Source organism: Osmerus mordax, chromosome 26 (genome assembly GCF_038355195.1).
Source record: "Osmerus mordax isolate fOsmMor3 chromosome 26, fOsmMor3.pri, whole genome shotgun sequence".
Lineage (NCBI taxonomy): Eukaryota > Metazoa > Chordata > Actinopteri > Osmeriformes > Osmeridae > Osmerus > Osmerus mordax.
In genome coordinates, this window is record NC_090075.1 from 7,004,582 (window position 1) to 7,029,328 (window position 24,747).

The 24,747-nt window shown below is 45.9% G+C and overlaps 1 protein-coding gene across 1 annotated transcript in view; it reads left to right on the forward strand.

The window, feature by feature from the left end:
- The window catches only part of pex5la (peroxisomal biogenesis factor 5-like a), a 30,382-nt gene extending 7,763 nt beyond the window's left edge, over positions 1-22,619 (forward strand). Inside the window, exons 2-14 of the mRNA XM_067229767.1 lie at positions 196-307; positions 3,086-3,295; positions 3,984-4,107; positions 4,675-4,768; positions 5,291-5,320; positions 7,020-7,115; positions 14,664-14,780; positions 15,651-15,794; positions 17,425-17,495; positions 18,856-19,071; positions 20,156-20,321; positions 21,574-21,731; positions 22,418-22,619. Coding sequence (XP_067085868.1) covers positions 196-307; positions 3,086-3,295; positions 3,984-4,107; positions 4,675-4,768; positions 5,291-5,320; positions 7,020-7,115; positions 14,664-14,780; positions 15,651-15,794; positions 17,425-17,495; positions 18,856-19,071; positions 20,156-20,321; positions 21,574-21,731; positions 22,418-22,619 — 1,740 coding nt within the window. The remainder of the gene's footprint in view (positions 1-195; positions 308-3,085; positions 3,296-3,983; positions 4,108-4,674; positions 4,769-5,290; positions 5,321-7,019; positions 7,116-14,663; positions 14,781-15,650; positions 15,795-17,424; positions 17,496-18,855; positions 19,072-20,155; positions 20,322-21,573; positions 21,732-22,417) is intronic.
- The last annotated feature ends 2,128 nt before the right edge of the window (positions 22,620-24,747 follow it).

Sequence of the window (24,747 nt, forward strand, 5' to 3'; positions counted from 1 at the left end):
TTAACTCTTCATTCAAAAGAGCTGAACAACTGCCACATCACAGCATGTTATCACAACACCGCGGCCACAACGACATTGCATTCAAAAAGGCCCCGAAGGCCGCGTCGGGTGTGTGTTTGAGCCGTGTCGGGTGTTTGTGTTTGAGCCGTGTCGTCTGCCTTGCCCCGCCTCCCCCCCCCCCCCCCCCCCCCGCAGCTGGTGAGTGAGCAACAAGAGAGCCGCCCCCTGCTGAGTCCCTCCATCGACGACTTCCTCTGCGAGACCAAGTGCGATGGAGCCGCCCGCCCAGTGACTTCCAACACGGCAGGTACGGCCCCTTCACCGCCATCGGAAACACTCCCTGTCTTACTGTCCCCCACCCCCCCCGCTCCCCCAACCCTCCAATCCCTACCAATTAGCAAGGCCGCTCATATATTAGTCATCAATTGGGTTATATAACATGTAAGGTGACTGAATCTCGTGTGGTCGGGAGGCAGGCATGCCAGGGGCAGCGCCAGTAGGGTGCAATATTAACTAGTATGTCATCAGTAGACATTAATATGCACTGTGGATTAGTTCACAGCTTAAAGTCCATGGTAAAACTAGAGACAATATTATCTTTTATGCAAACGTCTCTTTTTGCTTTTCAAATGCTGCTGCTTAACGTCTTGAAAAATACATCCCATGCTCTGTATTTCATTTTGAGTTGGCCAAAGTCAATAAAAATCCTTATCTTAGTATTGCTGTCAAGATAAGAGACTGTAAACAAACCAGTAAAAAAATAGATTATCATACAATCAGAATTCACTGTATGGAGCATTGTATCTAAAAGGATATAGGTGAGACACAATAGGCAGTTATTTTTGCCAATGTCAAAAGTCCATGTCTGAACACACGCTTTTCCCCCACACTGATAGAATTGGTCTGATTCAGGGTGACAGTCATTTAGATAGCTTGAGTTCTCTACTTAAGGTCAGTGGCATCACCAAGAACAAGGTTAAGAGGAATTGACAAATAAGAAACTGTGACTAACCTCATCTCCTAACCAACCTGTAGACTTGTCTACAGGTTGCTGTGTCCCTGCATAATGTCAGCACCATTCTTAGTCTTAGGGGGTCCTTGCAAATCTGACAGTGTTCCAGCTAATGCCAATCATCAGGACGTCACTGCAGACGATAGGAAAGAGGAGGACAAACAGGATACAGAAAGAGCCTTGACAAATATCCGAGTGAACCTAACCATGACAACATAGCCCCAAGAAGATGACCAGCTGACCTGTACCAGTTTGACTTCCTTTCAAGGCAGTCTCTTCATTTCGAGAAGCCTCAAGGGGGACAAAAACGTTTCGTCCTGCATTCAGAGTGAGCCTTTCTTCCCTCACAGCTGCCTCCTCAGACAACCATCTCAATCCCCCATGAACGCTTCCCTTTGATTCCTAATTGTGGTTATCATTCGAAGAGCACCGAGATATGGAGGACTGGCAGAGTGGCTAATTGCATTCAGGGTGTCGTTCCATTTGTTTGTCATGACACAGCAGCGTGTTAATTACTGAGAGATGGGCGTGTGTGCTGACAAGTAAACAGAGGCTGAGTTATCAAACAACCCACTGTGTCATAGAGCACAGATACGTGGTTAACGTTGCCTAATGTTTGCAGTATTTCTACGGTGGGCTTTTACACATTTCGAATCGTCGAATGACTATCGGGATTTTAACAGGAAACAGTGTGAAGGCTGTACTAACATTAAGGGTTAGATACATGACGTTTATAATATTTAGTTTTAAGTGTTCCGTCAAATCCTGATTTATATCTGCATCGTCTCATTGTATAACAGGGGCGTCGTTAGACCCATTTTACTGGGGCACGTGCCCCAGTATAAATCAGCTGTGCCCCAGTAAAATCAAAAATTTGAGTTTTAACAATTTACTTTATTAGTCAGTGCATTAAGTTAGATTGATAATTTGATAATTGATTAAAAAAAATTACGCAGTATCCTAATCAACGCTTGTAGAATCAAAGCAGATTAACCGAAAGCACAAATCGATGCCTGCAGAATTCCATGTCAGCCAAATAGCCACTGCAGCACGCACACAGAAGTCCAGGTGTCGGACTCGGCACACAAGTCAGAATTGAGGTAGGCTAAGAGAACCTTACAAAAGTAAAGAAATGATAGGCCTACAGATCATCTTATTTGGACTAAAACATGAAAACAATATTACATGAAGCTCGTTATACATACACTAACTCAAATGAATGTGAAAAAAATATGTGCGCTGGCATTAACTATTGATGTCCCTGCCAAAGCTGATATCAAACTTGTGTCCCTGAACTGTTGTATAGTGGGTTAAGCAAGAGGAGTTTCTATAGCCGAGTAGTGCATGGTGTGCTGCAAGCTTGAAAGAAAAAAAGGGATATGAATAGGGGCCTGTGCCCCAGTAGAGCTTTATGTCTAAGAACGCCCCTGTTGTATAACATCATATTTCAGTGAAGCAAGACCCTGTTTTATTCCACATCTGTAGCAAGGCTTATCGTAAACGCTTTTTAATACGTAAAATGCATTTGAGCTCAAAAGCTAGTCCCATGGCAATTGAAAAAGGGGATTAGGGAAAAGGGGAGACTGAAAATGGACAAAGGCCTCCTTCCTTGTCCTTGCTGGTCTGATAGCCGGAGATGAAAATGCTTAATTGACCATACAGGTGAGCCCCTTCCGGAGCTTTCTTATCTGCTCATGCCCTGGCGGTCATGTCCTGAAAATACCCAGTTAGTCAGCGAGGAGAGGTAAAGACGTTCTTGGATGTGTATCCAAGGGAAACTGTAGAGATCTAGCCCAGGTAACCATGACAGCTCAACGTCACCCATTCTTGTGGGTGTAAGACATGTATATTTGGGCAGTGTTGCTTCTGGATGAATGATGTAACTCTGAGGCAACACAACATACAGTAAATAGACTACAGCGAAGAGTAAGACAGGCTACAATTGGAACACGGCTCTGCTGTCTCAGATACATACATAAAAGCAGGAGGTGTCTGGCTCTTTGTGTATGGCTAATGTTCCAATTCCAACTCCCGACATTCACCGGGCCCGAATCGGTTTCACCTTCCCTCCAGTTCTGACATCGTCACTGGACCTTCTAGACCTCAGTGAACCGGGTGAGAGGAGAAACAGCAAGGACAAAAGGAGCCCGCTGTCGTCGGGCGAGGGCGGCCAGAGGAGCACCCCGCACAGGAGGAAGATAGACGAGACCGAACTGATTCAGGTGGACGTGGAACAGACAGCACCCAGCTCACGCACTCCAGAGAGAGCGTCACTCGACTCGGGTAACGGTACTCTGTGTTGTCGATAAAACTGCTGTCTTTCTGTGCAGAACGTTACAGGGATTGTGCGCAAATGGAACGCCACGGTAATAAAGGCCATTAAGCCATCTGACAGCCACTGGAAATGTATTTCTGTAATCCATGTATTCAATGATCAGGTTTACTCGGATGACACACTGGTGGCCTTACCCCATTCTAAACCCATCATACATTTTCCAGTGCTCACTTATCACCCACTATAACATCTTTAATATACAATTACTCAATCATTTCACGACTTTGGATGACTGACATCGTAATGTACTCATGTTTAAGTCTCACAAAGGTCATCATAAAAACCCTTGCCCACCCACACGGAGGTTTGCCTCATCATGTTGAGTGTAGTCATCCTCATTCATGATTGAAGGATCCGGCAATTTCCTGTAATGAAAGGGATCATCTTAAAACGCCTTGAGAAGTCACGGCCGATTAGTTTGAACTTATTTGCCAGTTGAGGAGCTTAAAGTCTGTTCAGTTTTCAAATGAGTTCTAATTAGGAAAAGCAAGGCAATCTTTGCCCCGTCCGATGAATTCATGACAGAGAGTATGACGACAAGCATGGTGACATTTCAATCTGAGTTTGAGTTTGAGTAGCAGATGGTTGATAATTGTGTTTTATTGTGGAGTATTTGTCTTTGGTTCTTGTTTTTAGTCAACGTTGCTTCTCCTCTGGACAAATGGGAGGAGTTGAACCCCAACTCTGAGAGGAACGGCAACCGCAAGTGGAAATTGGAAAGACGACGTTCGTCCAAAAACTCCTCGAGTGAATTTCTGTGGTAGGAAAAAGGCCTATTTCTTTTCAATTCATATTACACTTTAGAACACTATACTGTCACAGAGAGTAAAGGACAAGAGTTTACCTGCCGATAGTAAACATATTTATTGAACTACAAGTGACAAGTTATTGGAATTATTGAGGTTTTTCAACTGAATAGAATGTTTTGAGACAGTTACCCTCAACATGGAGAGAATATTTAGATCTGGTTGATGACACAACTTTACCTTTTCTGACGTGGCTAGGAGGATTTTTGTAACCTTGTCTCGTTGGTGCATACTTAAAAAGGTCATTTAAAGGACATTGTGGTATTTATTCCATTTCTGTCTCACATTAATGTACGGTAGGTGTTTCTAATGCAGACGGCATTTGCACAAGCAGTGGCATGTACTTAAAACTGTGGAAATTGAATCAATTTTCCTATTCAAAACTGTTGAAAATGGAAGATCTGAAAGGATTGTGTCGAGATACATCAGGATGTATTATTTTGTTGCCTAATACTAGATTAAGCAGAGTACTGGAATGACAAAAAAATGTCTTTCTTTCATTGTGAATCTTTCCCTCCCAGGTCTATAGACTGTAAAACACAATCAGAGTCATCAACTAAATCCTCCTTAGAAGCGAATGCCAAATCCGATACAGAATCTGCCCTGGCAACTCAAGTAAGTACATTCTGTTAGCTCTTCAGTTTTAATCATCCTTCCTGCCCCGTTACCGCACATTTGTTTATAGCTGAAATTGGTATTTCTTTAAGTGGACTGTTTGACTGCCATGGTAGGCGAAATGTGCACTCATATCTACTAACCGTATTTGAAGATGGTTTATCAGGCTGCATGGAAACCTATTGTTTGTCCCCCATCTCCCAATGTTAAAGGTAGACTGTGCAATGTGACATCAACCTCAAAAAGGAACAGGGACACTGGCCAGAGATAATCGAATAATGGGCCACTCAATCCGGCCAATGTCTGCAGGCGTAATGCGATGTTTGGCCAATCATTGGGTGTCTGTGACATGCCTGCAGGCACTCTGGGAGTGGTAAATATCTCTGGCGGGTGAGAGGCATGTTTTGGGGGGTTTGGCGTCATATTGCAGTCTACCTTTAAAGCTTGTGCAGACAGACTCCTTGTTGTGTGACCATGTTAACCCTCCATCCTTTGCTAACACCCTAACTTCTTCCATTTCAGCTCAACAGGCAGTATATTAGTGGAAGACATGTAAGCCTTTCTATGCATCCTTTCATATGTTCACAAAAGACCTACACATTTGCATCGGCCAGAAAGCACCACAAAGACAGATTACAATTGAAGGAAAACTCAAATTCAGGAAGACCGAAATTGAAAAACTATGAATGGTTTGCGATAACAAATACATATATTTCATTTTTGGGGGGCATTGTCAGGGAAGTCCCTATTGGCTTTTGTGGTGCTGTGAGGTCCACATTTGAAGCGTTTAAGCTTCTCAGTTGAACGGGTCCTAAACGCCTCTGCCCAAGGAGTCTGGTTTCTAGCTGCCATTATTAGATTAATAGTTTATGAATTATTCAGAGGCCTAACTCTGGGCCCATTAGTGTGGATGTGACTGAGCCAGCTAAGCATACATCACCTTTTAAACATCCCTCTAAATAATAGATCCGGGATTAAAGATAGCCATTGAAAATGATGAGTTTTACGCAAACAAATGCTAAACTTTGCTTCTCCCAAGGGGGTCATAGTAGCTTGCTGACAGCGAAACTGTAAATGGAGGCTTCGTGTTTCCTACTTGGCAGGTGCCACGCAGTTGCACACACACACGTACGCACACACACGTACGCACAAAGGGGGAGTGGTGTGTTGCACGAGAAGTTGGATGTCGCTGTGAGGACGGAGAGCATAGGGCAGTTCCTTCTGTACACAAGGCAACACACAATGCATGCGTCATTGGGAAAGTTGGGAAATATTGACGGAATACTTGCATGCTTTTTTTCTCTTCTGCCCTTCTAAACCTGTTGACCTAGGCTGAGGGCTTCAAGTCAAGGGAGGCTAATTCTGTCGAGGCCGTTAATATACAGATAAGCCAACTCCAATTAAACACTGCACAGGTAGAGACTTTTAATGACCAGCTCCGGAAAAGGAAAATGGAATGTTACAGGTAATGGCTGGGCTGACACAAGGTCTCGTAAAACAGATTACTCATCAGAATCTCTCGGCAGCTGCGGCATAGCGAGGGAGACGGTGGTCTTGCCTCCTACCCATCAGGTGGAAAATGGCTCCCCACTTGGAATATGTACTTGAATTCAATTATTCAGCCTTCATAATTGATTATGTAGCCCCTGGGCCACAGATATAGCCAATTACAGTAACTCACTTAATGTACCACAACCAAGCCGACTATTCCACTACCACAACTCAGTAAATATTTCGCTTTCTTTAAGTGTCGTTGCAATTACAAAACATGCATAAACACGTAGGACCTACTGTACATAACAGACATGCTCATTGCAATGCAAACTGGTCCAGTTCGGTTTAAAAGAGTAGAACAAGGCAAGGCTTATTGGATTCCTGACTAAAAGGCACGGTCAGCATATTTGCAAGTGTGATTACGCATGGACAATGCCAAAGGGATCACGATGTAAGGGTGAGGACCAAGGCGTCTGCACAGTGGGTATAGATGTGTAATTGAGAGAAGGGTCAGGTGGATATGTGGAGTAAAGAGGGCTGGGATCAGGAGAGAAGTGCTGGGGGGGGGTTGCTGACGGAGGCATTTCTGCCAGCCACGGGCCAGTCTGAGCATGTCAAGGGCTTTGCCGAGGCAGGGATATTCACCCCTCGCGAGCAATGCACAGAAGGCTGACCCTGCAACCCTTCTGTCTGTCTGTATTCCTTGTTGTGTGTGTTTGTTTGTGTGTGTGGGTGTATGTGTGTTTGCATGCGACAGGGCCGCTTGACTAAGGAGCCGAAGTGGGGCGGTGCCCTCTTATCCAGGAACCAGTCCCTGGAGGAAGAGTTTGAACGTGCCAAAGCAGCTGTAGAAGTAAGTGCAACGTACTTTGGGCACCGACAAAGAATTGTGCTGGAACAACCAACTGGCCATTGGTGTTCCTTTACCCATGTTGACATTGAGCCTCTTTCAAGGAACTGAATGAAATAGCTTAAACAAATAAAGGCTTCTCAATTTGCACTCGTGGTTCATGTCAAAATTTTAATAGAGCTCTCGTTGTCCCAGTGTTTGCTCTGGTGTCAAGAGCTTGGGCTTTCATTTTTCACTGGGTGAATTTCATGACTTCTCTTGGATTGCCTGCACTTTCTTTCATAATAACTTCCTTCTAAAGAGGCGTTGGAGGAGAAGCTATAAGGGGATCAGTAAACATGGAGAACAAAAAAACTGGATGCTGAAAGTTAATGACTTCATAAGATGCAGCCTGCACAAGCCGTATTACTGTGAGTCAGGTTAAAGGGTCTGTTCCGATCATCACGATTCGACCGCTTCCAAAAAAACAGCCGCTCTGAAAACACTGAATTGCTTTGCAAGAAATCTAAGATGTTGTTGAAGCAGAGAAAAAACACCTTTGATGTCACATTTCAATTTGCTGCGCAACTAAATTCCGATCCCATGTATGGGATGTGGTCTACCTGAAGCCCTCCAGGTTTGATTTCCCTTTGCCTCACCAACCCCTTCTTATCTCTGCTTGAGGTGATCACTTGTGTGTTCATTTCCACTCCAATAACATAACCCTGGCAGCTTAATAGTCCATGCCAATTTCCATGCTTCAAATTCCAAGTTCATGGTCTGTTTGACCCAGAAAAAAAATTATATGCAAGACTTTCCACGGTCTAACAATAGAAAGGTAAATGGGTCAGTCATTTTGGAGTGAGACGTGTCAGGTATCACAGGGGGGGAGTTACAGTAATTAGATGAGGCTTGATTCATCATTGCTTAATGCATCTGATGAGACTTTTCAGTCGTACGCAGTTGTCGTCTCAGCCCGTTGAAAGAAAGGGAATCTTGGTGGAATCTTGTGAATCTTGTGCTCTCAGAAACCCAATAGTCCAATTACAGGAGACATGGATATGGTATGTTCCAGTTTGTTCCAGGCATTTCTTCCCTGAGCTTCAGAACGATGTGTTTTCGTTGAAAGCGGTTGCTGTTGTCTGAGCGTTGGGCACCAAAAGGGCATGATGTTGTTTTACATTGTTCGTAGGGGTCCCTTGTTGATTCAATGTGAGTTTCCACTTTCCACACACAGTTTGAAGCCATTTAACTTTGGTAAGGTCTTTTCTCAATAAGGTGATGATACACCTTTGTACATACTGGTGGTTTTTAATGAGCAGATTGAAATGTTCTGATCAGATTCAATGCCTTGTCACAGTTTAAAAGTATTTTGATGAATTGCAAAGTTAAAAAACAATTCATTGGAACCCCTCGAAACTGAGATCATTTGAGAGGCGCCTGATTTTGTCTACTGTGGACCAAGGGCCTTTGTAATCCCACTAAAAGCTCTTGGCCACCTCTTTGCCAGATCTTCAGTGTTGGCTGACGTTCGAAAAACCAGGCCTATTGAGTTACCTACACTGTACCAAGGGCTGCAGTAGGATGTTACACTCCAGGTTATGTGTAAAAGTCAATGAATAATGGAGCGGGGGAAGGAAGAAGGTGAGAAAGTGAGAGGGGCATCTCCAGGGGAGTGCTCCATTCCAAAGTGACGGATGATGTCACGTACGGTGTGGTACTCCGTGTCCAAGCGAGTGGTCTCCTGGTACTCAAATCGCGCGGTTAGGGTAGGAGCACTGACCAGAGGGCAGCTAATTCCGATAAGTGATGGGACTCGGAGATGCACCCAGACCAACGAGGCATCGATTGGTAACCCTATCTTGCTACTTCGATCAGGCACCCCCCCCCCCCCCCCCCCGAGCACTGACCCAAATAGCTGGGCTGTATGTGACCATTCAGCCATTTTGTTTCCTATTTCTCATGTCCCATAGGTAACCAAGCATACAGTATATGCCTTCATTCTTATTAAGGAAATTGAGGGAAACTGGCCAAAAAGGACATCTCTCTGACACACAGGCCTCTACTCAATTAGCTGACTTGTCAAATGTCCAAGGAAATCATAAAAGCACTGTGGAACCAGAGGAATGTATCCCTAAAATATGGCCCATTTGACCAGAAAGGACCTAATGAGTTGGGGAAATCATTATGTCGAGACAACATTATGGAAATGACCAAGGAATGGAAGCCGACAGAATACCCGCTTATTTTATTGCTGATGAAGCGAATATAGCTTATATAGTTACCTGAGGATGGTGGCTGAGGGCAGCTGTGACCATTTCAGCCATTTGCGAATAGGAATCAGATTATGCTAAGGAAATTATGCTGTTCTTATTTAATAAACAGCAAACAGGAACCTACCAAAGCCACTGGTACTCTCTTCCATCCGGAAACACTGTGTTTTTGCTGAGAGGCAGGGATTGTGAAGAGACTGATAAGAACTGCGTCAAGGTAACAGTCGGCCTGTGTTTTTTGATTAAAGCAGCGGGCTACGCACTCAGCTTCTTGCTTTAAGATGATTGCTCCGAGGCGGCCCGTGTTGGAAGAGAGATTGTTGATGATTAAGTGCGGAACTCCAGTTGTGTAAAGTTACAGTTGTTATGGTTTAATATAAAATAACTCTCTTGTTCTTAACTCAAGTAGGAGACAATGTACTGTTGTTTTGTACAATGACTGACAAGTAACAAGTTTGATGTGGAAAGGCTTGTGAGCACACAAATACAACTAGACGAGACGTACTTAAGATCTTAATGATCTGAATTATTTCATACATTTATGTAAGACATCAGAAAAAATAGGTCAATCTCTGTGTTAATAACTTCAAAACTGAGAATTCTTGTAAATTAACTGGATATCAACATAATTATGCACTCCCAATAGAAATCGGCAATACAAATAAGTGTAGAAAACTGAAACCGTAAAATCAGGCCATTTACATGTCTGAAATGGTGTGTTTGATGTTTTGAAACCAATGCAAAACAGCTATACATTTTCTGTCCTTTCTGCCTACGCTGACGTGCAAATCCTCCTCAGCTTTTTCATAGCTACAGCATGTGGTTTTACAGGAAGAGCCACCAGCCTTGCACCTGTGGGCTTCCTCACGAAGCCACGGACTCGAACAGACGAGCCCAAAACACAGCGACCGGGACACTTGTGCTTCCCGTTGCTGCCGTTTGTTCAGGAGCTACAGCATGACTCACTTTAAGTAAACAGACAAAACCCAGAAAATCGTCTTTGTCTTTTCTCCATGACTGAATATAATACTCTGAAAATAGCGTTTCCAGTTATAGTGGGGTCAATATTAATAACTGAACACAACTTACAAACGATATCTGAATGAAGAAGTTTGCGTGCGTGGGTTTGTGTCCGGGACGAGGGTGGGTGGGGTTGGTGACATCATTTCTTTTCATTTCTTTCTACATTTCAGCTGCAACTGCAGTCATTAACTTCTCTAACTGTACCATGGAAAAGTAGTTCTACTGTATAATAAATGGATTGGGCAGAACACAGTAATTGCATTCGAGGGCCAGTCAAGGAGACATTTTGCTCCAAACTTGGACTGACTCCACTGACCAAAGACAGGTATTATCTCAAGCATCATTTCTATAATTACTTTTGTAGGCCACAACATATTCATGAAGTTAAAAAGGAATCTTCCCCAGTTCATTTATATGCCGTTGTGACATGTTTTGGCAGGCAGGGAGCACCATGCTGAATGCATTGCGTTTCACATTTACACTTCATCTGAGATGATGAAATCGAAGTCAGAAGACTGGGTGCTGCTCCATTGATATGCGGGATATAAATTACCTTCCGCTCCGAGGGCTAGAAACGCTGATCTGAAGGGAAAACGCACCATTGTCTGTGTCCCAAAACATTCCCAGGAATCAGTGCACCTTTGATTGGTGATCGTTCTGGAACCAGGACATGTGACGACCGTGTTTTCATTATCAGGACTCGTCATCGCCGCCGTGGCCTGATAGCTTGTCAGTGCCGTCGTCACCCCGGGTGTATAGTGTTATTTGGCTTCCCCTCAGAGCTCTGGGTAAGTGGATGGTTTCATTTGTGACCTGTTTCAGTGAAACACAACATCCGGACAGCATAATTAAAAGGCAGAGCAGCGTCCGAAACGCAAGACTGACAACGCTGTCTTTCGCAGAGGCCGTACACTCCATTAGGGTGGGCCCTCTGCAGGGTGACTGTCGCAAGAGTGAAAAATGGCCACATTCCTAATTGCCTCTCTCAAAGATGTTGTCGTTTTAATCATAAAGTGACCCCGTGTCCATGCTTGTTTAATCATGAAATGAAATATTGTTTGGTGCACACTCACACCCATTCTCATTAAAATATGTTACCCTGAGCATAGAAGAGTCATAAGTCTAGCGATGTGACACAATATCTGTTTTTGGCCAAGGTTGTGATCGGCAGAATACAGTGTTGCTCTCTCAGTTGAAGGGTTCCGGGCATAGGAAAAATGCCTTGAAATTCACAGAAACCAGTTAACTCAAAGGCACTGCTTTGAAGTAGGCTCCCAATGTATGGTCCAGTTTATAAAAGTAGGTCTGTGAATTGGAAGCGGTTCTCGCTTCTTTCAAAACTATAATGCCTTCCGTGGCCTGCAGCCAAAAAAGGAGTGTGATCTAAGAGTAGAACATTCGTAATAAAACAGTCGTTAACAGGATCTATGAGAATTAATGGGAACCCATACACGTGAATACATCCTGAGGCAGATTTCGACATCACCAGACAACATAAACAGTCATTGCTTTTCTGTTGTTTAACATGCAACAGTTTTGACTATTGCCTTCAAGGCAAAACATCTAAACTCTTGTCTTCATTTAATTATTTATGGAATTCAAAGTCAAGCTGTCAAGTATCCAAATTCCTTTGTCACCCTATCCCCCTACAACAGCTGTCACCTCCAACCCGCCACCTCAACCACAATTAGGGAACACTCCCAGACTGTCAGCTGACAGGACCTGCACAGTTTCACCTCAAGATCTTACAAGCAATTTGTCTGGAAGTCTGCAGCCAATTGCAAGGTATCTTTCACCTCCAATAGACATGGCTTTGGCCTAGTGTCACATGCCACGAGGGATAAATCACACACACTACACACACACACACACACACACGGTGGATATGTGTAGAAAAAAATGCAAAAACACACTAACAAAAACAAACACACACACACACACACACTGGCTAAACAAACCAACAGACGTGCACTGTTCTCAGCCCAGCCCTCACCCCGTGTGGTGTCAACCCACCCACTTACACACAAACTGACATACAAACACACACACACACACTGTCACGTACAGATGAGTTCCTCGCTGTGGAGAACTCAATGACACACGAGAGGCCCCTGTTCTGTATTTCTCTCCATTTGGAGTTATTTGACAGGAAGACAGCCGGGAATCATAGACCTAGCCGACTTCAATAGAACTCCACTGTGGCGATTGGCTGGGCACAACTCAGACATCAATAGCATACAAAAGCCACCGTATCTACAGTGACAGAGCTGTCAGACAAAAGCAAGGTAACGTTTCTCTGAAAATGCATGTACTTCATGGACGAAATCAACTAAACTGGACTTGATAGAGAACTAGAGAAGGCACAGTATTCTGCTGTAAATGTGTTTTCCGTCGTTCTTTTTTCTAAATTATTCTTGACTAGACAGTAATGGATGTCATATATTTTTGCTATTGTTCAGGCTTTAAAAAAGGAGGAGGGATGAGGACAGCGATGTGCAGATCTGAGGACCAATTAATGATTCATTAATGTCAGTCGATAAAAACCCACGAATGATGCCGTTGTATTGCTACTAAACGTAATGACATCAACATCTACAGCGTGGACGGTATGGCTTCAAATCAAAGCTCCTTCTAATGATGTGCAGAACTCTGGTTCCTGGTGAATGTCAGGTGCCACCCTGTCATCCGCTCTCCAGCTCATTATCAGACGAAGAGCATGTTCACGTTGGAGGTGCTCTTCAGCTCCCACCGTTTCCTCTTGACTGGTGCAGTCTGTCAGTCCTTGCCCGCTGGCCAGGATAATGGGCCATAAAACCCGGGTTCCACCTTCCTCCTTGACCTGCTTGCATGTTGAGCTGTGGCGGGGGTGCTCCAATTATCGTTAATCGACCCACTTAGTTCGATACGAAGCCCCGAAGAGCGATGATCCACTTAGGAGGGCGAAATGTGGCAAAGCTGCACATCCCATCGCCGTCAGAAAACCTCCCGAAAATGCTGAGTCACAAAGCGTTTGTCGAGAGTTGTCATCCGTTGGTGGAGGAAGTGTGGAAGTAGTCTTGGCAATCGGTCGTTGGGCAAGTCTGCACGCAGGTGTCTCTCTGACTTGGATTTCTCACTCTGCATCGTTTGGACGCAGGTGTCTCTCTGACTTGGATTTCTCACTTTGCTCCCTCGACTGTTTTGTCATCGATCGCGACACAAACAGAGGATGTCGGACTACCCTCGTGGCTACAGAGTGAAGTCAAATGGATGTGGTTTGCATGGCTGATATTTTGGGGAGAGGCGGGGGGGGGCTAATAGCATCAAGAGCATAGGGAGTTCTCATCCACCTGTTCTTTACGAACGTGTATGGGTAGAGAGAAACATTTTGCCATAACCGACAGCTCACATCTGGTCACTACTGGTCTATTTCCAACACCAATAATAATCTAATCTGGGATTTCTAAACTGTGCACTGATATGCAATTACTAGAACACATGTTTTAGTCCGCAACAATTGTAATTTCGAGTTAAAATCTCTAGTACCCAAAGCACAAATCACAATAACAATGGAAAAGGATTTGGACACTCAGTTGCCCAAATAATTGACCCTAACTTAGGCTAAAAGTGTCTGTTGTGTTTATCTCCATTAACCTTTTTTTTTTTTATCGAGAAGTCACATTCATATGAAACATTTCCAGATTCAGTCAAAAAGTTTTGAAGAATTTGTAAAAGTTTGGTAAACAGATGAAGATGTAAAGATCTGTTGAGCCAACACTAGTCGCTCCTGCTCCTGCTATACACGTTCTGTGCCGTTGAATACTGAAAGTGAAATCATTCCACACTCATCTGCACCCGTTTTTTTGCGACAGCCCTGTGTGGCCACAGCCTTCCAGAGATGAAATGTCTCTTTCAAGCCAGGTGTCTCTTTGATGTCTCTCCATTGTGCCTGCACAAGGGTCCGACCCGGTGAAACGTAGACTAGCACGCGACATCAATCGTTCGGCAGCAACGTCTTCAACTGAAAATCCAAAAGATCGAGCTCATTTCGGATCTCTTCTGCGTCGCCCGTGCCACCTCTCGCGACGGAGTCGTTAGGCGTGGCGTTTGTCCGTTAGATTGTCACCCGAGAGGACGGGACGTTTGGGAGGACGCAATATTATCAGGGCATCCGAGCTGCACGTCCCGTGTCAACTAATCCTCCTTTTTCTTCTCTTCCCTTCTCCCCTCCCCCCCCGTCCATCCCGTCTGTTCTCATACACCCATGCCCTCCATGCCCCCCCCTTTCTCTCGGCAGTCGGATACAGAGTTCTGGGACAAGATGCAGGCAGAATGGGAGGAGCTGGCGCGGCGGAACTGGCTGACGGAGAACGAGCAGGCCCAGATGCCCTCCAGCGTGTCGCCCCATGAGAAGGTCTCTATCGCGACCTTCCACCTCCCATCGCGCACGCTCAGTATTCAGACACTCGCACTTGTCGAAGCTCGGTCACTCTAGCCACGATCACGTCCGCACATTCCGCAAAGACAACATGTTCGTGACAAGGATTTGATGAAACACTGTCAACTCGTGTATTTACAGATTTAACGTTGATTTTATCTTGTAGAGGGCCACAGAACGTTTTAGTTAACAGTAAATGACGGACTGTCTTAGACAATGTATTCAATCCAATTGGCACATAGGGCACAGAAATGTACTTTTCCCTGAAACTACATACGGCGCCATGACATATAATGGTCAATAATCTGTAAATCAAACAGTTCAGGGAGAACATGGAGTATTGCTGTGTTTTGAGTCTAACTCTTCACCTTGAATCGACATGACAACTCGAAAACCGCTGGAAGGAGGGATGTTTCAAGTCCCATGACTACTTGTGTGTGAAGGAGGCTCCTCAACCATACAGTTGAACTGTACACCAAATTAAGCATCCTTTCAATATCAGCAAAATCGTCAGATATCAGGTCCTCTGATTGATCCCCAAGCGCTTCAAATTCTAAGTTCAAAGTCATTGGGTTCAGAGCTATGCAACAGCACACCAGGGTAATAATGCTTTGAAAATGCAAAGTTTAACATTTAAAGAGAACATGGAGCCCTGAGGTGTTTTGCCCAGGTTTGATGCTAAGCAGATGGCCAAAAGAAAAGATCAATTCAGAGGTTTGCTTCGATTTTCAACTCCAGAGAACACTTGCGGCTCGCTGTCACCGTCAATTAGAATGAGGAGACAAATAAAAAAAAGAGACTAGTCGATGTTTTGTTTTGCTGTTTCCTGGTGTGTGTGTGTGGCAGGGTTACTACTTTCACACGGATAACCCTTACAAGGACTGGCCCGGCCCGTTTCAGGAGGGGCTTAGGAAGGCCAGAGAGGGGGACCTGCCCAATGCTGTGCTTCTACTGGAGGCGGCCATACTGCACGACCCCCAGGATTCAGAGGTAACCAGGAATATTTGACTGAAGGAGCACACACACACACTCACATGCTGGTACACATGCACATGTACCACCCACACGCACGCAAACACACACAAATATGCGAACATAGCCATGTATAAATACATATAAATAAGTGCACATAGACACACTCATTTGCAGGGAGACACACACACATATACACTTCCATTCCCTACACACCCCTCTCAGGGGATCAGGCCTTGACTTCCAATCAGTCTTTTCACACACCCCCGTACAGAGACAAAAAAAGAACTTTTCCATCCACCGTGTTACACTAGGTGGACACTCGGGAATGCAAAGTGGCGGGGGCTGATTGCCGAAGGAGGAACCGGGGAGTTCTTCAGCTAATAGAGTTGTTTACTGTAGCAAAAAATACCCTGTCTCCTTCTCATATTCCAACGACAATTTCCAATTTGCCCAATGGGCTGAGTAATAGCCTCGTTCCCAGGTTTGTTTCCCAGTCATTTCCTCCCAATTTCAACACCGGTGACCTTATTAGGAGGTGTGGGGCGTCCACCCAAGAATCCCAGGGAAAACACACAAATGAGTTGGATATCCCAAGGAAAGGATTATCCTGCTGTGTATGGAACTAATATGATTCCAGAATTCCTGCCTCGGTGTGCTTTGAGGCTTATCGCACCGCTAGAAAAGACCTCTGAAACGCTTATAGTTTATTTCTCCACTTATTCCACTTATTTTCTCCACAGATATGGTTGGATTTAGGCTACTATGTTCCTAATTGAGTATCAGTCATATAGCACAGAACAAGGTAGCACACAGACTAACCTAAATAAATCATTTGGCAGAACATAGTTGGTTTGAATGTCAAATGTGGTTTTAGGTCATCGCTGTTCGGATGTAGTACAATAGGCCAATCAGGCTCAGACTTGGGTCCCCCAGCTTGAAGGACTCCCCGAACTTCCAATCAAGAAGTCTGCCTATGATGTTTGTCCCGGTCACATATATGATTCATAGAGCAATAGCTGAGCATGAGTCATGGTCAAACTCACTTAACAAATTTGGGCTGTTGCCAGAGCATGAGAAGTCACCTCACCTCAATTATCATTTGACGTCTCAGGAGAGGTTGCCTATTGCCAAAGTGGTGTCTTATCAGTGAATCATGACTCTTAATTCATTCATTAACTTCATTTATTAATTTACCAGTTACTCTCGCCTCAGGGATGATACAGTCAACGATGTGAATGAACAGGAAACACAAACATGAAGCCAGGGAGGAAACTCACCAATGCTACATCACCCGAGACGACTGAAAATATATCCAATGAAGCCAAACCCTTCACGCTAACCCCCCCCCCCCCCCCCCCCGCCCATGTTAATCACAGCTGTTTTATTTAGAGTTGTCCTCAAACGACTTCATAAAACCCCAAAAAGATTCGGTTTCAGTTGAACTGTTTAATATGCTCCACGCCACCTGTGCTTCCTCTAGCCGGGCCGGACTCTGTGGTTCTGTGGTATTGTGAGTCATTGTGCATCTCAGAGACTGCTGAGCCAAGCATTAGGCCCACGCCGTGTCTTTTGTGAGGCGGTGGAAAGCCCGGCCGATGACTGACCCGTTTGTTCTTCTCTTCCCAAATCGTCGTCTTCTCTCCAGGCTTGGCAAGTGCTGGGGACCACCCAGGCGGAAAACGAGAACGAGCAGGCAGCGATTGTCTCCCTCCAGAGGTGAGCAGGTGTGCTGCATGACGGGGGGGGGGGGGGGGGTGGAACACACCGGGACGACACTGAGGTGACACTGACAGAGATTTGGGGGTGGTTTTCTAGAACCGGACACGCCACGCATATCCCTGGCAACGCGCGCCTCGGCGCGTGACATTCCCCACGTGAGCTGAACTGTCACACCCCCTCAGCTCAGATGGCTCAACAGGCAGCTTGCTTTCTCGCTGGAAAGCCGGTGAACAGACTTCAAGAATTTTGTGTCATGTGGCTCATGATAAGAGTCACACGGGCCAGATGACATCATGCCAGGGCCAATGGGCTCCAAGCTCCACTCAGGACCATTCGTAGGTGCACTTAGATGAAGACGCCTCCATTCGCCTGTGAGAGGGTGAGCACCTCAATGGGAATGGAGGGAGATGTGGAACAGCAAGGCATGGATAAACACAGGGCAAAGGGACGAAACGCTTTTTTTTCCCCGCTTCACGTGCTTCTGAAGTCGACGCGTTTTCTTTCCGCCTCGCGGTCATAAGATTTCACCGGAGATCCAATTAGAGTGGTATTTTAAGAGATCCTAGTGTGGGCCAAGAAGCTGAGCTTTCATTTCTTTCGAACAGGAAGGTGACGCCTCGCTGAATGCTGCTCTCTGAAACATTATGGTTAACCTTGAAAGGCTAAGGCTTTCGTGTCGTAGCGACGTCCTTCCTATCGCAGTAAAGCCTTGAAATCCTGCTCATACCCTTCTGAATTTGTTTTAACGGCAGGAGGGAGTCATTCTCTTCCTACGAATACGTAAAATTGAAAAGTGAATCTGTGTTTCTCATCTATACTCCAACGGCTACATAATTGTCCCCATAAATGCGACAAACAAGCCTGACCAAAATACTTTGGTGGAAGAACCATTAGCGGATTTTTAGGACAGCTGGAGAATTGAGTATTATCAACAACATTATTTTGATGAGAGAGAAATCTTATTTGGGCTTTTCTCAAGTCTTTCACTCATCATTTCACATTGTGGCGTTGTTCCCATCACCCAATGATTAGAAGAGCGAACATAATATAACTTAAGTTGCGATGCAACACTAATGGACTCCACAAACAAAATAGAAGCCGGTACTTGGGCAGCACCAACCCTATTACCGCTTCCTCCAACACAGCAACTCGAGGCTGCTTGCAAGGCAGCACAGGAGAGGCGTGGCCCCTCCAACCTGACCCAGGCCTCATTAGGCACCACCTGATGTTCGTTAGCCCTGGCCTGTCCCAATTAGTGTCCGTCAAACCATCCCATCTCCTTTGAAGTCCAGTAAACCCCGGACCCCTTTCCGTTCCCCTGCTCCTTTGCTCCCCCCCCCCCCCTGTCTCCGTCCAGGTGTCTTGAGCTCCACCCCAACAACCTCCCGGCCCTGATGGCCCTGGCGGTGAGCCTGACCAACACGGGCATGCGCCAGGATGCCTGCGAGGCCCTGCTCCGTTGGCTCCAGCACAACCCCAAGTACAAGCACATCCTGAAGGGCAAAGGCCTGGCTGGCTCGCCAGGCGCCCAACGTAGGATGTCTCGCGTCTCAACCGTGGGCAGGTATGAAAGGTAGGAGTACAGGTGCTGGATGGACTGACCACTGCAGGACTGGTTGAGTTTAAAGACTGTGAGAGTGCTGTAGATTGCTGCTTCCGTTCTTTCATTTTAGGGAATTGTAAGCGTTAATTGAATTACAGTTAGGGTGCATACAATTTATTGGGTGTGGAGTGGATTATCAAGTATCGTAAACCTATCAGAGATTGTCTATTAACCTGTACGATGTGTCCTAAAACTGTAAAATAACTACAGTAATAATGCTGAGTTCTAATGGATTTGCTAACAGTTACCGGAATAATTCAACAATACTTAGCATGACACCCCTGTGCAATAGTGCAGCAATTCATTTTGTGATCAACAATTACGGTAGATGCTTTTTTATTTTACACATATAAACCAGCGCTAAAGTGTTTTAGCCATCTAGTCTGCAAGCACCAAGCCTATATGGCAGCGAGGATGACTGGCACATTTCATGCAATAGTGTTCTTTATGTCACCATCTCAGTAATGTTATCTTTAGCCCAACCACTTTATACATTTTTTACTGCGATGCCAATTACTCTGTCGTCAATGAAAGGGAAAGTTATTTCAAGGTCCTTTGGCTTCCGCTAGCAAAGGTATAATTTCCCTGCCAGCAGAGCAATAATACTCTTACCGTACATGGGTTCATTGAGCAAATCACAATGGTCTTATTTCAAGTTTAACCAAAAGGACGTTTTGTGACAGCCACTGTAACATTGACATTTAGAAATGCATTCCTCTCGCCCTCTTTTTCCTCTCTCCTCCCAGTTTCTCTCGCCCCTTCTCTGTCTCCTTCTCAATCTACCCCTTGCTCTCTCGCTCTCTATCCCTTCCCTGCTCCTCTCCTCCGTCACGTTTACGTTCCCTCCCTGCCTACAGGGGTAAAAAAGCTAATTGAATAACAGTGGCGCAGGTGGGGACCCACACGCCGCAAAGTACCGCACGCAGCAGCTCTCTCTCTCGAGGGGGCACTCTCCACCCGCGTGGGCCAGGGTTCGAACCGGAGCTCAGCCACTGTGTGTGTGCGCGGCACTCTAAGCCCTGTCTGTCTGTACGCCTACCTCCCCCACCGACAGCTCCCTGCTACCAGAGGTGAAGGAGGTGTTCCTGGAGGCGGCCCAGCACAACTCGGATAGCATCGACCCGGACCTGCAGACGGGCCTGGGGGTTCTCTACAACCTCAGTGCAGAGTTCAACAAAGCTGTGGAGGCCTTCAACGCCGCGCTGTCGGTACGGCCAGAGGTAAGGGGCGCCGGAGTACGAGGAGGGAGAACACACAACGCCCGTGGGTACCTACCATGTTCAATAACCCTCGAACCGCTCTTTGGTTTCTCTAGAAACGCGTGTCAAAACTCCCAAGGAACGATACGAAAAGGGTATTCCAAGACTGTACGGTGCACCATCCCTCTAGTGATCCTACCTCTCTCTCTCTCTCACATTCACACACGGCTTGTTGCCGGCACGAGTGACCCAAAATCACACCTCCTCAGAGAACAGGATGAAAAGCAGAGGGGAAAGAGAAAGTACCGGAGAGAGAGCGAGAGAGAAAAAAGGGAAAAGGCCAGAAAAGGGATAGAGAGATACCCAGACCAAGAGAGCGAGACAGAGGGAGTGAGAGGGAAGGGAGAGAGGGAGGAGGAACTCGAGCAAACCGAGGCGCTGAAGCGTGCTAACTGTCACGCTGAGGCCTGATGTACCCCAGCCCAAACACAGGAGCTTTCAGCTGAGAAATCCAGTCTGATGAACTCCTGACTTTCCGACACACGCCTACACACATCCTCACAGCTCACAGTCCCCACACTGTCCCACTCTCTCTTCCTCACACACACACACACACACACACCTCTATCTACAGTCTCACACTGTTCAAACCCTTTCCCTCAACCATGTCCCGGGGCAGAGTGCATATCAACATGCTGATAAATCCACCCCCCTTTTGCATTTGACTTGGTAATACCCGCTCCCCTGCTGATAACTTTGAGCTGAATACAATGCGAAAGTATGCTAGCATGCTGCTAGGCTAGGCCAGAAGCCAAGGCACTGTATCTGACCATGGCTCCCGTGAATATAGATCTCACCCCAGGTGGTAAACACAGCCGACGAGATGTGTGACGTAACAGCCAAAGGCATCCTAAAACTATCCTTGAGACTCCAGGGATGTCACGAGCGGTCTCACAGAGCAAGAACATTATGGTGAAGTTGTGAAATGATAGTCATTCACACACTTGCGATGCCGGGAAAAGATGGCACCCGCGAGTCCTGTGTCCCTCTCAAAACCACTTTACAAGGTGTCAGAACAGAAATGGAACATAATAGACCTGTTAAACCCAAACGAAGCATCTTACAGAGAAATCAGTCATGCCATTCTCCCCACATTCGAAAGTTTCAATATCCTCCATGTCTTCAGCTCAAATCACAGCTCTCTTCCTGATCCCGCCCACTCATCCTCTGGCGACTGTGCCCTGGTCCCCTTCCCCTCCCTCCCCCCCTCCAGGACTACCTGCTGTGGAACCGCCTGGGGGCGACGCTAGCTAACGGAGACCGGAGCGAAGAGGCGGTGGAGGCCTACACCCGGGCCCTGGAGCTCCAGCCGGGGTTCATCAGGTCGCGCTACAACCTGGGCATCAGCTGCATCAACCTGGGGGCACACAGGTGGGTGAGCCCCTGGGAGGCGGGGAAGACTGCTGGAGTCAGCTGGGGGCTTTTTCAGAGTTGTGGAAAGAAAAGGACTTTGGTGGTCTGATGGTGTGCGAGGGTGCGAGAGGAGGGTGATGAATGGTCAACTGAACCAACCTTTCATTTGTTTGCGATGTTATCGGCTGACTGTCATTGACACGGGTGTGGTAAAGCAGGTGGATCCAAATGCAGGGAAACGCTGGCAGGATTAAATAAAAGAATGCATTGATTTGACCAAACTCAGTAACACAAAGGACAACTCACACAAAGGGAAACCAAAAAATGACAAGACTTACACAGGAAGCAGACATGCTGTATAAACAGGAGGGCAGGGTGAACACAAGACTACCGCTGAGTGATTGGGACAAGACACAGGTGTGTAGGGAACCAGGAACCAGGAGAGAGAGACAAAACAAGGACTGTAATACAAACGTATCCAGGTAGACAGATTGAAAACATTAGGGGTAGGGAAAACAGGAAGAAACCACTGGGGAAAAACCATGGCCTTGCCATAGACATGACAGTAATCACTTCAATGTGACCAACCCCCCCCCCCCCCAAAACTCACCTACCAGTGAGTATGTATACTGCTATAGCGGCTTCAAGTAGCTTGTGGTATTGTTTTGAACCCGTTCTAAAATGGCCACCTCCTTCTTCCTCAGGGAGGCAGCCAGCAACTTCCTGACGGCCCTCAGCCTGCAGAGGAAGAGCAGGAGTCGGCAGCTGTCCCACCAGGTGATGTCTGGGAACATCTGGGCCGCCCTGAGGATCGCCCTCTCCATGATGGACCAGCCGGATCTCTTCCAGGCGGCCAACATCGGAGACCTGGACCTCCTCATGAAAGCCTTCAACCTGGACATGTGAAGGCGTCGCTCCTTGACCATGCTCTTGGACTCCCCCCCCCCCCCCCCCCCCATCCACAGCCAATAATCCAAAGTGTACAGATCTGAACGAGCGGGGCCCTAGTACTTCTTTTTTTTTTTTCGGTGCCGCGCGTAGGACGCGTTTCCCTGTTTTGCACGTGACGAGAACTAGACCGTTTTTTTCTTTTTTTTTCTTTCCTTCGCCCAAACACCTCTGCAGTGCTGCATGTGCTTGGAGAGACGTTGCGATGGGTTTGCACTGCAATTTGTGATTTCCCCGAAGAGCACAAGGACAGGCAATGATTGTACGAGCGATGCCTTCGAGAATTCAGCAATTAAAAACGGACTCATTGAGCGGAACTGATCTGAAGGAGAGAAGGAAGTGAGGGGGCGAGAGAGCGAGAGAGAGAAATGCTAGAATGCCGAGTTTTCTGAGCAGGATTGGAGTTCAACAAGACCTGTTTTATTATCCGATTACTTTCGAAAGAGTAAAGATTGTCACACAGACTCTAAAGGAAGGAGTTAGTGAGAATGATCCAGAAAGACTACACCATAAGCCGAGGGACTCAGAGAGCTCTAAGTAGAGGATCAATAGATTACTTTCTTTGTTCGTTTTTTCTTCTTCTTCTTTTCCTGGAGAAGAAATAACACTGCATGAAAAGCAGTTTCATAAACAGACTGAACGACGGTTGTCTGAGAAGAAAATAGTTTTCATGATTTTGAGAATTACCCTATTTCTTTGAGTGTGCACTTTCAAAAACAAACTGCTATATTTCCGGATCCGACCGGAGTTTGCAAGCCGGATTGTTAAAGCCTTACTCGAAATGCATGTGGACAACGATTTATTTACACTACTTTTATGGCAACAAATTGTAAGCCATTTTCAGACTGGTTATTCCTGATTCTGCCTCCTCTAAACTACACTCTGCCCAATGCTTCTGAAGCCAGATATTTTTGCAGCGTTCTCCTAGCTTCACTGCTAGCTGAAGCTGGAAACCCTCATATTCCCTCAGAACTGCAAAGTGGGGAGTCAGGTGGCTGAGCGGTGAGGGAGTCGGACTAGTAATCCGAAGGTTGCCAGTTAGATTCCCGGTCATGCCAACTGACGTTGTGTCCTTGGGCAAGGCACTTCACCCTACTTGCCTCGGGGTAATGTCCCTGTACTTACTGTAAGTCGCTCTGGATAAGAGCGTCTGCTAAATGACTAAATGTAAATGTAAAGTACTACATGACACATGTAGTTCTGCAGTTCTCAATGAACCCAGTCTGTGTACTTGTGTTCTCCCTATTTCTTAAAAGATGAAGGGTGCATGTTAGAGGATTAATTATTGAACTTTCACCGTATCACCGTTGTCTGCATATCCATATTTGGTGATTGAAGTGTGGAGGCCCCTAAAATACCAAATGAAAGGATCCACATCCTCCCTGTTATTTGATAGAGCTGTTGTTTTCACGTCAAACACAAATACTAGCCCTTTAAGTGTGCTTTTGGTGCTGAACGGCTCAGTGGGACCGCAGCGTCACAGATGGCAGGTTGACAGTCACTCTGGGAAACACATGCCACCCCATCACCATACAGCAGAGAAGAAGTCTCTTACATTCTCTGTAAAGTAGATTTGTGTTGCCATGTTTACCAGCTGAGGTTGACAATGTCAGTTTAGGTTGATAGTTTAAGAGGAAAGAAATGGGTTTTGGTACCTATGCAAAGGTCATGTTTTACGCGGCCATTTCGAATTGTCAAATGCCTCTGCCCTGCATGATTCAATGGACCAAAAGGAAGTGCTGTTTCTGCACGTTGATAGAATGTTATCAGGGTCTAGCAGAGACACCATCACTCCAGTCATCCATCTTCCAAGTTTGACTGCTTTCATGGTTTCTACTAGGTATGCCAAGAGATTTGGAGGGAACACATAAGAGAGGCACTCACAAAAAGTTTGCCAATTTATTCATTTTTATTTTTTCCTGTAAGCACTTTTTTGTTATCCAGTAGTTTGGCCAGTCAGCAGAATCATTGGTGTTGTTTAATAGGACAAAAACACTCAATGGGGCATAGAATGCACTAAATGGGATAACACACAAAACTGACACTCAGTTTAACTTTGCCCTTGTGTGTTTAAAACCTTTTGGTA